The sequence below is a fragment of the Myxocyprinus asiaticus genome, chromosome 21, assembly GCF_019703515.2.
Source record: "Myxocyprinus asiaticus isolate MX2 ecotype Aquarium Trade chromosome 21, UBuf_Myxa_2, whole genome shotgun sequence".
NCBI lineage: Eukaryota > Metazoa > Chordata > Actinopteri > Cypriniformes > Catostomidae > Myxocyprinus > Myxocyprinus asiaticus.
This window is the reverse complement of record NC_059364.1, coordinates 10,433,222-10,447,654: the sequence shown is the minus strand read 5'-3', so window position 1 is coordinate 10,447,654 and position 14,433 is coordinate 10,433,222. Positions and strand designations below refer to the sequence as shown.

General features: G+C 39.8%; 1 protein-coding gene across 6 annotated transcripts in view; it reads left to right on the top strand.

Moving 5' to 3' along the window:
* Nucleotides 1-14,433, top strand: part of LOC127412422 (collagen alpha-1(XIX) chain-like) — a 210,820-nt gene that overhangs the window by 132,278 nt on the left and 64,109 nt on the right. For all 6 annotated transcript variants that reach the window (XM_051648762.1, XM_051648761.1, XM_051648760.1 and 3 more), the window contains 2 exons: nt 10,722-10,763; nt 11,360-11,437. In XM_051648762.1, coding sequence (XP_051504722.1) covers nt 10,722-10,763; nt 11,360-11,437 — 120 coding nt within the window. The remainder of the gene's footprint in view (nt 1-10,721; nt 10,764-11,359; nt 11,438-14,433) is intronic.

Here is a 14,433-nt window from a genome sequence, read left to right as displayed (position 1 = left end):
TTCCAAGCATCATGTCTGAAGAAATCCAGGCACCGCTCATCACCTGCACAATACCATCCCAACAGTGAAGCATGGTGGTGGTCACATCATGCTGTAGAGGTGTTTTTCAGTGGCAGGGACTGGGGGACTGGTCAGAGTTGAAGGAAAGCTGAATGCAGCAAAATAATGAGATATCCTTAATGAAAACCTGGTCCAGAGCACTCAGGACCTCAGGACTGGGCCGAAGGTTCACCTTCCAACAGGACAGTGACCCTAAGCACACAGCCAAGACAATGCAAGAGTGGTTTAGGGACAACTCTGTGAATGTCCTTGAGTTGCCCAGCCAGAGCCAAGACTTGAACCCAATCGAACATCTCTAGAGAGATCTGAAAATGGCTATCCACCATCGGTCCCCATCCAACCTGACAGAGCTTGAGAGGATCTGCAGAGAAGAATGGCAGAAAATCCCCAAATCCAGGTGTACAAAGCTTGTCGCATCATACCCAAAAAGACTTGAGGCTATAATCGTTGCCAAAGGTGCTTTAACTAAGTACTGAGTTAAGGGTCTGAATATTTATGTCAATGTGATATTTCAGTTTTTTTCTTTTAAATAAATATGCAAAGTTATCAAAAATCAGTTTTTTTGCTTTGTCATTATGGGTTGTGGAGTGTAGACTGATGTGAAAAAAAAATATTTAAAGCATGTTAGCATAAGGCAGCAACATTACAAAATCGTTTGAACACGCCGGTGCCTCCGTTGACTCCAGAGGGTTAAAGGGGTCTCCACTCAATGGCTCATAAATTGTAAATTCTCAGATTCATGAAAGTTTTTGTATTTTCAAAATGTCGAAATTTACACCTGCTCCTGACCACATGTAAATCGTGTGTAAGACATCCAAATGTTCTGGGGTCTTTCAGGCAAACTGCCATGACTAAATAAGTAATAAGTAATGAAAAAATTAACTAATAATTGAATGAGGGAAATTAACCTTCATAAATAACTTAAATTAGTAAAAAAGTGGTTTGTTGTTTTATTCTTAAAACATGTATGTGTATATACTAATATATATATATATATATATATATATACAGTTGTGGTAAAAAATATCGGCACCCTTGGTAAATATGAGCAAAGAAGGCTGTGAAAAAAAAATCTACATTGTTTATCCTTTTGATCTTTCATTCAAACAATGCACAAAAATCTAACCTTTAATTGAAGTAAAACAATTGAAACAGGGGAAATATCTCATTATTAAATAAATATTTTTCTCCAGAATGCATTGGCCATAATTATTGGCACCGTTTTATTCAATAATTTTTGCAACCTCCCTTTGCCAAGATAGCAGCTCGGAGTCTTCTCTTATAATGCCTAATGAGGTTGGAGAACACCTGGCAAGGGATCTGAAGCCTTTCCTCCATACAAAATATTTACAGATCCTTTAAAGTCCATGTTGGTGGACTCTCCTCTTAAGTTCACCCCACAGATTTGCTATGGGGTTTTGGTCAGGGACTGGGATGGCCATGGCAGAACCTTGATTTTGTGGTCAGTGAACCATTTTTGTGTTGATTTTGATGTTTGTTTTGGATCATTGTCCTGCTGTAAGATCTAACCAGGGTCCATTGTAAGCTTTCTGGCAGAGGCAGCCAGGTTTTTATTTTTTATCTGTTGGTATTTGATAGAGTCCGTGATGCCATGTATCCGAACAAGATGTCTAGGACCTCTGGCAGAAGAATAGCCCCACAACATTAAAGATCCAGCACCACATTTAACAATGGACATTTGATACTTCTTCATCTCTGTGTGTGCCAAATCCATTTTTTGTTTCATCTGACCATAGAACCCAGACGCATTTGAAATTCCAGAAGTGTCTGTCAAACTGAAGATGCTTGAGTTTGTTGTTGGATGAAAATAGAGGCTTTTTTTTCTTGAAACCCTCCCAAACAACTTGTGTTGATGTTGGTGATGTCTGATATATTTTTTTTTAGACTTTCTGACCCCAAGTCCCAATTAATTTCTACAATTCTCCAGCTGTGATCCTTGGAGATTCTTTGGCCACTTGAAACATCCTCCTTCCAGGCCGATTCTTAAGATCTCCAGTTGATTGGAACTTGTTAATTGTTGCCCTGATGGTGGAAATGGGCATTTTCAATGCTTTGGCTATTTTATTATAGCCACTTCCCATTTTGTGAAGCTCAACAACCTTTTGCCACACATCAGAACTATATTCTTTAGTCTAACCCACTGTGATTGATGATTAAGGGAATTTGGACTGTGTGTTACCTTGTTTTTATACCCCTGGTCATGGCTGAACAATTTCATGTTCCTAGACACCTAGGTGCACTTAAAAATATAAAATATGAATGGGAATATATTTCAGATATATTTTACTCATAGGAATTTCTAGGGGTGCCAATAATTGTGGCCAACATGTTTTGGAGAAAAATATTTATGCTCATATTTACCAAGGGTGCCAGAATCTTTGGCCAATAATAATATATATATATATATATATATATATATATATATATATATACCTCTAATTAAAATGTTTCTTTGATGCTTGCATTTATTTCTTCAAAGTATAGTTTATTCCCAACTCTGCTTCAAACATTTTATATTGTTTTTCCAGCAAAAATGCTTGACATGGGTGAAAAGGTCATGGGAAGATGCAGTTTGTGTCATGGGAAGATGCAGTTTGATTTTCTCGAAAAAAGAAATGCCCTCTAACATGACTGGTTGGACAGTTTCTTCATTTGATATGAGCTCTATAATTTAGGTTTCATAATTCAGTATACTGTAGGCATCGATAAATCGTGTTCAGTTGATAACGTATGGTCAATGCTAATACTGTTAAACCCGTGAATAAACACATCTCAGGCAGGTGTGTACACAATACAGTGTGAAGAAAAATCCTGCACATTGTCATAGCTTGCAAATCTTTATTAGTTTACAGTGTTTCGGTCAAAGAGCAGAACAAGAGAAGGTTAATGTTTGATGAACATCCTCCTGCTGGCATGATCTGAATATTATTTAAACTAAAGCCTCAATGTCAAACCATTTTCACTGAGCTCTTGGACTATTTGATTCACAAAAGAGCTAAAACATAGCAAAAACATGTGATGACAGTAAGTCCTCACTTTTTTGAGACACTATTGTGTTTGCTAAATCAAAATTGTATGATGTAAATGCACTTCATTCATAAAATTATTTCATTACTGTTCTGTATAGATGTTAAAAGCATTTACTAGTGAGTCTGGTGCCTTTCTTATATGCCGTTTTCACTGGCGTGGACTATGTTAATTGTGAATGAACGTACAAACACCCCTTATTTACAAATGTTTGGAATCTGTGCTCAATGTTTTAAGCTTTGGCATCATACATCATACCATTTATGTTAAAACACCGTTCTGGCAAATCTATCTACACAAACAACCTTGGTGTGCCATCCTAACTGCACACCTGTCAGCTCTCCGCCCAACATACAGTATATTGGAAAGAAAAAGATTTCTTAGATGTTAGAAAAAGACCGTAGGATCTCAGATGTGTCTCTTTTATTGTTTCAGAATAGAGATCAACAATGTCACTAACTTTGCTCAGATGTGCCTTAGTAGCAAAGTCTGAATTTAGAAATTCAAGATTTTAAAACGAACTCAAACATTTCTTATTAAATTTATCCAAGACCAAATTATTTGAGCTATGCTATCCACATTCATTTTATAGCTTTTTATTCTGAACTTTTTCCAACAATCGTCTTTTTTCTCCTTAGGAATTTTAGTTTAAGACAAATTTGATGCTTGAAGTCAACGTAAAATGCAGTTTGCACACATTTTGTTTTCTTTGGAATAATGTGCACAGGTGAATCGGAATAAGAATAAGACCAGGAATGTGCATCAAAAAAGTGAAATGTTGAATTTAGTCTTTCATGAAGACTTTGTAAATGACAGACATTCTAGTCTTAGATTCTAGCTGGACTGTGACTGAAGCAGTCATGTTTGTTTGCGAAGGATGGAGATACAGTAAACTGCATATTACTGTATAATGGATGCAGGTTATCCAACATGCAGCATATAGACAGATGGGTGGTGGGCAGACAGAGCCCTTGTTGAACGGTTTGAATGACAGTTTGCTGGACTGAAATCAACATTGCATGAAGTCATCAGCCGCCTTTATGTTTTCTGTTTTTGTGGAAAAGAGCGAAAGCCAACATAAAAATCAACATTGACACGATATACTTTTCTTGCATGCTCCTATGCCTATTGTGCATGATTCATGTGTGCATGTTATTGTAAATAATAGAAAAAGGTTGTCTTCGTAATCTTTCATCATATTGCAATAACTTGATCCACCCCTGAAATAAATAACTTTTTTGTTGGCTGGTGTGACTTTTTCAACCCCTCCCTTCCAACCAGCTGGCTTAAGTCTCATGAAGCCAGACTTTTGACTAAACAGCACAAGGTCTGGTCCACATTGCACCTTATTCCAGCTAAGAACTACCCACTTTTACAGGAATGTCCGCTCACAGTTCATTTAGTTTTTATGTGTCGTTTAGGGGTGGATTTATCTAAAATTGATTGCACCGCAGTAATGGACCACTGTGAAAATTAATTTAAATAATAGAATGACAGTCTCTATAGACAGTTGTACAGAAAACACACACACAAAGTAGTGTGTAATGTCTGAGGCTAAGATTAAGCTGGCTCAATTCTGGTATGTAACGCCAATTTTTCATGATCCAATCAATTGCCAGTAGATAAATTTAAGTCAATTATCCTATACAAAATCAGCAAAATCGGACAATTCTGTAATCATAAATTGTGCTTCTTTACCTCAGATAATGCTAAAAAAATGCAATTGTTCTGGCTTGTACAGTGATTAAGCAACTAGATTGAGCCTTACTACCGTGGGGAATACCGCTGCTTGAAAACTTTAAATTCTCATACGTGCGTCACGTTCGCAAAATCACTGCCAGGAGGCGCAAAGGGACACTTTTGTCCCCATCGGGTTTTTTTGGCACCATTGTGTGAAGAAAGTGAGTTATTATGATTAGCGTTGTTATATTATTATTTGGATTGTATTTTTTACATTTTGATGTGTAGATGGCGATGAACAGTGCAAAATTAATGGCAGCATTACTGTGACCTGTTTCAGTGACGTCACTTTTTCCGTGCAACCGCTATATTTGTGACCATCAGCGGGAGGAGACAATGGCGGTGAATGGAAAAACACCAGTAAAACGATATAACAAAAACCCCTCAAAAAACGCTTTTGATCCATGCCAAGTTCCAGGAAAGGTGTATACTGGTATGAGGTTAGCACAAATGTTGCCAAATTTGACTTTCGCGGACATTTAAATATATTTTATCCACAATTCGTTTCCGTACACCGGAGAGTGCGCACAACTACCGGTACATCATCGTGAATATCTCTCATTCAGAAATTACACATGTTTGTGTTGTTTTCTGCTCTGATTTGGTTACAATATAACAAAACGTCTGTGTAGATCCCGTCTGTATGAATGTAAGAGCTTTAACTCTTGAAGAATGCAAAGAAAGCAACCGAGGCATATTAGTGTATAAGACTAGTTGTAGTCTGGTGTTATAAATAAAGTCTGTGCTTCATTATCTTATGTTGTTTATTGACTAACATTAGTATATACACATTAAATTTATGATATATATTCACATTATAGTGCTTTTTTTTATTACAGTGTATTACATTTATGACATACTAGATGTTATGAATAACATTGCACTATGTGCATTTCCAGTGTAATTGTATCTGAATCAATGATGGTATAAAAATTATTGACACATGTATAGATAACTGACATGTCTGAATAAATGAGCAAAGACCCACAAGTGTTTTATTCCCGCTCTCCCCTTCATTGCTGCTTGACTTTGGCGAAATGAAGCCGTGTTATTTGAAAGATAAAACATTATTAAAAGAAAAATTCAATTTTGTCTCTGGTAATTAAACAGTAGTTTCACCTTTTCATGATTTATAATTAGAAACAAAAATGTAGCCGGATTTTGCCGCATCCCACATCGCAGCACATAAAAGGTAGATGCAGAACCCTTCCTTCATAGAGAAGACTACAAGCTTAGCCTAAAAAAGCATAACGCAGCAGTCCCATAGACATTCTATGGTTGGTACACCAGCGAGGAGATAAGAGGCCGTTTTTTTATTGGATGTCTATGTAGGAGATGCTTCATTATGCTGAATAAACTACTTTTGTGAGGAAACAGCTCATAATTTAATGAACTGACTGCCTGTACACTAATCTTCAACATGATTTACATTAAACAATCCTTTTGGAATTAACTGTGTGTGGATTTACTACGATAAAATTGCTGTTTTAAAAGAGAAGACATGTAAAATCCTGTGACAGATAGGTGTCACTTTAGGGCTCTCCCCATTCATTTGTATGGTATTTGCAAACAGAGAATTACTGTCGTTACATGCTAGTTGACCGCTGCGCTTCTCTCCAGTGTTAAAAAACTAGGTTGTTATATCAGTAGAGAATGGTGTATGGAATTTTGGTCACAAACATGGCGATGCAGTCATACAGTGACGTGAATTGTTATACAGAAAAAAAGGCAAGTCTGTATCTAAAAGGTGACTGGCTCTTTAACTGTAAGTTGGGACTTCCTTTCTTCATCCGTTGACTGATGGGCATTCCAATTTGTCCCATTCATTTTAATATAAGTGGCCCATCTCTTCTAAATAGTCTCTGCTACTATACACTATATTTTAGCATCCTCTATTTTTCTTCATTGGATGCAAAAATCTGTTCACCACCCAGCTGTGGTGGTATCTGCTTCAGTATGGCACATTTATATTGTGCAATACAAGAAGTGCTTGATAATCGAATTATTGCTGACCACAGAAATACATTTAGCATCAGTGGCACATAGCAAATAATGCTTACTGTAAGTCCTACAGCATCACTTGCAAATCACACTGGGTAAAACGATTAAAAATTTGCTGTGAATTGTATTGAACTTCAGGGGGAAAAAAGGCCAAGCAGTATTGAGAGAGTTTGCAGTCCAATATTTCCTAAATTATTCCAGGCTATGTTCAGAATGGAATACTAGCTTGCTACTTACTGAAAAATACTGCACAGTATACACTGTATACTGTCCACTATTTAAAATAAAATAGTCAGTGAAACAATGGTTATTATGCAAAACTTTTTTTGAATTTCGAAACTTTTAGAATAGGATGCTATATTGTTGTCATGATGACCTTGTCATTTTGAATGTGAGTTGCTTCCAGTTATCACTGCATATCATTGGTTATTTTGCATTTTCAAATTTTTTTTTTTTATTTATTTTTTTTTTTTATTTGTCTTAACTTTTGGCAGTTTGAACAAATAATGAGTCAAAAAAAAAAAAGAAAAAAGATTTAGTAAAAAATCTGGTAAAAATCTATTAATGCAATTACCAGCAGTTTTTCAGTCACATTGAAAATGGCAGTTCAAGTGCATTGTATCGCATTGTATTGCATAGAGAAAATGCACACACTGTGCATGGCATACATACTATATACTGCAGAAATAGTTCATCTTCTTTTCCGAATATAGCCTTAGTTGTCTGGCAGAAATTGAATGTTACGCAAGTTCTTAGAACATGGTATTGAGGGAATCACATCTCAAAAAAGCATTCATAAAATATCATTATATGCAGATGACATTTGACTATTTCTAAAAAATACCAAGACATCACTAAAATAAGTCACTGTACTGGTTAACAACTATTCAAATATTTCAGACTACTCTATAAACTGGACTAAATCTACTATCCTACCATTACAGGGAAAACCTCAAGATCTAGGAGTACAAAACACTGCTTTTAATATAAGTAATATTACATATCTAGGTATACATGTTTCTTCTAACCTTGCAGAATTATTTAACCTTAATTTCATCCCTCCACAACAAACAATAGAAGATTATCTTAACTGGTGGATGAATTTACCACACAATATCAAAGGGCGCATTAATACCCCAAATGAATTATCTCTTTTCAATGACACCTTTTCAACCTACAAAGAAATGGCTTAAATCTCTTAATAGTATAAGTATGTTTTATTGGAAAAATAAGAAACCCAGAATAAGTTTACACATACTTAAAATTAAAAATAAAAAAAATTAAAAAAAAGGACCAAGGTGGCATAGCAGCTCCTAACTGCCAACATTATTATGTTGCATCTCATTTACAATATCTTTGTAATTTGATTAAATGTAAACACTCTCAAAACCCATGGAAAGAATTAGAACATGTCGAAGGCAAAGACATTGCAATCTCAGATCTCCCATCTCTAAGTATCACAATTAAACGGCACAACCTATTTAAAAACACTATTATCAGAATAAATCTTGTGTCCTGGTGGCAGGTAAACAAATGAGCAAACAAGAATGTTTCAACACAACACAAAAATTCTCCTTTATGGCATAACCCGGATTTCAACATCAATACATTACCTCCTGTTAACACCAGATGGAGAGCAAAAGGAATTACACACACCACCTCTACATCGATCATAAATTTATTACATTTTCTGAACTGGCACAAAAGTATAATTTAGCTACAGACCAAAATTTCTACTATCTACAAATCAAAAGTGCCATCAAAGCCAAAATGGGAGAGAACAATATAGAATCAAAGACACTCTAAGAAAGTATCAACAAGATCAGTAATTAAAAAAGACTACTTACTAAATTATATACACTTATATCATCTATAGAATTAAAACACAATATTTCAGCCATCACATCCATATGTCTACTAGGACTAGTCCTATACTAGGACTTTCAGTCACATCCATAAACCCCCCATCTGAATACACAGTTCCCATTCTGCTGTCTCTAGTCATCACCAAGAAAATAATTTTGCTCAATTGGAAAAACAGAGACAAAATATTGATCACTCAATGGATACACTTACTAAAAGACTTAAGGGAAAACAAGTAGCTGTGACTGACAAACAATTAAATAAGTTTACTCAAATCTTTACTCCACTCCTTGTGGCCTTAGACCTTGAAGTAACTTGATTGGTGAAGTGATGCCCTCCAAACACATGTAGAAAAAGGAAGAGGGGAAGAATAGGAGAAAAAAGGGGGGAAAAATAAAAACTGTATAAACATCATAATGACAAAACACTCACTCTTCTATCACAAATCTATTACTACTATTACTACTATGCTCTCCATTATTTATTGTATCTAATATTATTATTAGAATTATTATTAGTATAATTATTATAATTGTTTACAACTATTAATGCTGTCATGACTATTATAATTGTATGGCCATTCACTCATCTTTTAATTCCAACGTAGAAGTACATACATGTATAGATTTTGGAAATATATTTATGTGTAATGTCTGGTATGTGTATCTATGTAAGTATGTGTAAATATATGTATATATACATACACTGTATTTGAAAATATGTACAAATCTGTATTATCTATCTATCTATCTATCTATCTATATATATATATATATATATATATATATATATATATATATATATATATATATATATATATAATATATTTAGTTTCTCCTATCTAAAATGTACAATAAAAAATTAGCGTACTGTATATCCATATTAAGCACAACCCATCTACATCTGCTGGGCGGGTGTTTGCATGCGTGCGTGCTGTGGGGCAGAGGGGTGGAGTTCTGCACGGGTCGTTTTGCACCTGGGTCTGCGGGCCCCTGGCCCTCGACGTGGTTTGTTGCTCAATCAGGATCGTTGAATACCGGTGGCCCTCCATGTGGTTGTGTATGGGCGCCTCTGTTGCCCTGAGTACTGGAGCTGGGTCTGGGCAGTAGGGAATAATCAAATAGTCCCTCATGTGCACTCAGTGTTAAAGCTGAATCTCAACATCAAGTAGCCTCTTATGGGAGGCACTAGGAAGTGCAGAGAATACTGGACAACCGGAGATACTGCCGTGCTCCTTGGAGCTGAGGGCAGGGTCCCTCGGCTCAGGCCGGGGACCTGAGCACGACTAATGTGGAGGCGGCTCCTAATCATCTGGGAGTGGCATACCACATTGGGGGCCTGGGGTCTGGGTGCCTCGGGGCCAGACTGGCTGGGTGGATTCTGCTGCTTTTCCCCCATGGGGTCTGCATAGACATCTAACTATCAGATACCATTATTAAGAGAGGCAACCAATAATAAAGATTATTATTATTATTAGTATTATTATTACTACTACTATTACTATGAATATAATCAGTATAATTATTTATATATCATTATTATTATTAAAAAAATTTTTTATCACAATAATGAATTTTTATTATTTATTTCCATTTTATTTTTTATTTTTTTCAAAATAATTCCATTGAAAAATGCCATCCGGTATATCACAAATCATTGATTAATTTACAATGCGCCCTTAAACACTTTTCTAATATGAAATGAACCCACTTACTATTGTTTGTCATTTGTATGCTTTACTCCACATATTCTTCATTACACATTAAGCAGAAGCCATGTTATGAATCTCTTTTGTTGATTGACATTGTGTTGCATTGTCTATACATATGAATGAATTCCCAACCCCCTCCCCCCGGTCATTATATCCCTCTTATGGATCTCCTGGTATGTGAGCCTTTCAGTATGTTGAATGTATCCCCTTTTATGTACTGTTTTCTGTGTGTGGCAATAAAAATAAAAAAAAACATGGTATTCATTTGAGTTTATATTTTTCTCTTGTTTTGCACCAGGAGGAGGTTGTGTCTGGCTTACGGGGGTCACGGGGCCCTAAGGTGGGTTACTAGAACTGTTATTTTAAAATCTTCCTCTTTGCTCTCATGAAGTGTATCTGCAGAGGAAAATCATTCGTTTTTCCCTGAGCTGTGTTTAAACCCACGTCTAAAATGTTCATATATGCTGTATTGATGGAACGATAAGTAATATCAGCAATGTAAATAATTAAAGGAATGACTGAAGGATGATTGAAAATTATGCTTTGTAGTAATTAACAGGATTTGAAAAATGCTGTAAATAGAGCTTAACTTGTATTCAACCTGTAACATTCCTTTAAACCAGTTACATGCTGTCATAAATGATTTGCTTCTGCAAAACACTTTGTGAAAGGTTTTACTTGACTGCTGTGCTTGTAAGCATCATTTTGTTAGGCTTCAGTTTTAATTTTAAATAACTTACTCTACACTGGCTGAAGATTTGATGTTGCTATGGCAACACATTCATTTTAAACCACAGTAATTGTTCATTCAAGCCTTATTGCATAAACTGGCATCACTTCACTGTGAAATTTGGACACATGCAGCTTTGCTTAACCCAAAGTGAATTTAGTCTGGCTGAATAAGATTGTTCTGTTCTCTTGGGTTTTCTGTGCCAGGGTGAGCGAGGTGTACCTGGAGTACCTGGAGATGCAGGAGAGAAAGGAGAACCTGGTATTGGAATCACTGGACCCCCTGTAAGATTTTTTGAAGATCTTGACTTGAAAAATGAAAATTCCATAATCATTAACTTACCCTCATGCTGTTTCAAACCCAGATGACTTTCTTTTTTCTGTGAAACACAAAAGAAAATATTTTTCACAATGTCCAAACTGCTGTTTCCCATACAGGAAAAGTGGGTGGTTATTTATATTTTAAATTTCCATACACTTGATGTGCCATAATTGAATGAGTTCCCTATCTGTCACTCACTTGACGTTGTGTCGATGTAGTGACATTAGGGGTCACTCTTGGGAGCCCCAAACACCTCTGCTTTTTTTAAAAAAGGCCAATAAGAATTGGCGAATGGAATTTGCATGCCACTCCCCCGGACATATGGGTATAAAAGGAGCTGGTATGCAACCACTCATTCAGATTTTCTCTTCGGAGCCGAGTGGTTGTATTCAGTGCACTGAATTCAATTCCCTCCAAAGACGCACCTCAAAACTGCTGGATTTACTGTGCATTTCAGCGGCTTCTCTCCCTCTGCACCCGTGGAGTGCAGAGAACGCCCCTGGGCGCTTCGGCAGAGCGAAAATAGGAGAGTATGTTCTAAAAGAGTATATTTTCATTCACAAAAAAAGCAGCACACATGGAATGTCTTTTTAAAGATGCCTTTCCGTTTGTGTGTTATTCCTGGTTGCAGTCATTATCTCTCCGCTTCTGATGGCCACGATCGCTGTCTTACATGTCTGGGCACTGCCCACGCGGAGACATCGTTCGTGGATGAGTCATGTCCTCATTGCAAGAACATGACCATGGCAACGATACCCCAGCAGCTCCCTGCACCGGTCCTTCTACCTACGGGTTTGAGGCCGCGTCGGTTAGCCCTGGGGGCGATTTGGGGACATCAATGGGACCACCTCCGCCGGGTATCCCCCCACGGACCTCCCATTCCCCAGCACACTCGCTTGCCTCGGTTGGGCTCTCGGATGAGACTGCCGGCTCGTCTCAGGGCGAGTTCGACTTCTCGTTCGGAGCTCGGGAAAATGGTGAGTTATCGAGCGCAGCATCGGAGAGTGGGCTCGTCCAGTCTGACACAGAGGCTTCGGCTGGGCTTCCTCCTTCGGAAATGATGGACCCCCGCCCCTGTGCGCCCAGCTGTGGCACAAACACGCCCACGCAGGATTGGTTCCGGTGGACTACGGGGACAAGATTCCTCCTCCCCCCTCCTCGGCCAATCTTATGGTGGGCGGCAGGAGCCAGGTAAGTGCTTTGATGTCCCTGGACTCAGCACAGCCACGGGGCTCGAGTCCCCTCGACGTGGCACCTCGAGCTCCGCCCCGCCGCGAGGCCCCACGGGCCCCACGTACGACGTGATCATTCCCTTGGTCCCCCTTGCCCGGAGATTGGGCGTGTGGCTCGCGCTTTCCAACCCGTCGCGATGGCTGACCCAGAGCGCTCGACTCGGCTACGCGATTGAGTTCGCCAGGTGCCCGCCCAGGTTCAGCGCCGTCTGCTTTACCTCGGTGAAGGGCGAGAACGCCGCTACCTTGCTTGCGGGGATCGCTACCCTTCTGCGCGATGGCGCGATAGAGCCTGTCCCACCAGCCGAGATGAAGAAAGGGTTTTACAGCCCTTACTTCATCGTACAGAAGAAAGGTGGTGGGTTGCGACCAATCCTGGACCTGCGAGTACTGAACTGGGCTTTGCAAAGTCTCCCGTCAAATATGCTGATGCAAAAACGCATTCTTCACGTCTTCACGAATGTCGCAGAGGCAGCCCTTGCCCCACTAAGGGAAGTGGGTGTCTGCATCCTCAACTATCTCGACGACTGGCTAATCCTAGCTCACTCTCGAGAGTTGCTGTGCGCACACAGGGACCTCGTGCTCCGGCACCTCAGCCGACTGAGGCTTAGGGTCAACTGGGAAAAGAGCAAGCTCTCCCCTGGTCAGAGCGTCTCTTTTCTCGGTTTGGAGTTGGACTCAGTCTCGATGATGGTGCGCCTCACGAACAAGCGCACACAGTTGGTGCTGAACTGTCTGAAGGCGTTCAGACGGAGGACAGCGGTTCCACTGAAACTTTTTCAGAGGCTCCTGGGGCATATGGCATCATCAGCGGTTGCCACACCGCTCGGGTTGATGCATATGAGACCGCTTCAGCACTGGCTTCAGACTCAAGTCCCGAGATGGGCATGGCGCCGCGGGACACATCGCGTGACCATCATGCCGATCTGTCACCGCCTCTTCAGTCCTTGGACCGACCTTGCATTTCTATGGGCAGCGGTTACCCTAGAGCAGGTCTCCAGGTGCGTTGTGGTTACAACAGATGCCTCCAAGACGGGCTGGGGCACCGTATGCAACGAGCACACAGCCGCCGTCTCCTGGACTGGCCTGCGGCTGCGTTAGCACATCAACTGCCTAGAGTTGTTGGCACTACTGCTCGCCCTGCAGAGGTTCCGGCCATTGATCCAGGGCAAGCACATGTTGGTCTGGACGGACAACACAGCGATGGTAGCATACATCAACCATCAAGACAGTCTACACCCCCGTTGCATGTCACAACTCACCCGCTGTATCCTCCTCTGGAGTCAGCAGCACCTCAAGTCACTCACATCCCGGACAACCTCAACACCGCAGCGGACGCACTATCACATCAGGTTACCCTCAGGGGAGAGTGGAGACTCCACCCTCAGGTGGTCCAGCTGATTTGGAGTCAATTCGATCGAGCACAGGTAGACCTGTTTGCTTCCCAGGAATCCTCCCACTGCCCGCTTTGGTATGCCCTGACCGAGGCATCCCTCGGTATAGATGTGCTGGCACACAGCTGGCCCCCTGGACTCTGCAAATATGCGTTTCCGCCAGTGAGCCTACTTGCACAGACCCTGTGCAAGGTCAGGGAGGACGAGGAGCAGATCATCCTAGTGGCACTCTACTGGCCCACCCAGACATGGTTCTCGGATCTCACGCTCCTCGTGACAGCCACGCCCCCCCCCCCCGGTGAATTCCCCTGAGAAAGGACCTTCTTTCTCAGG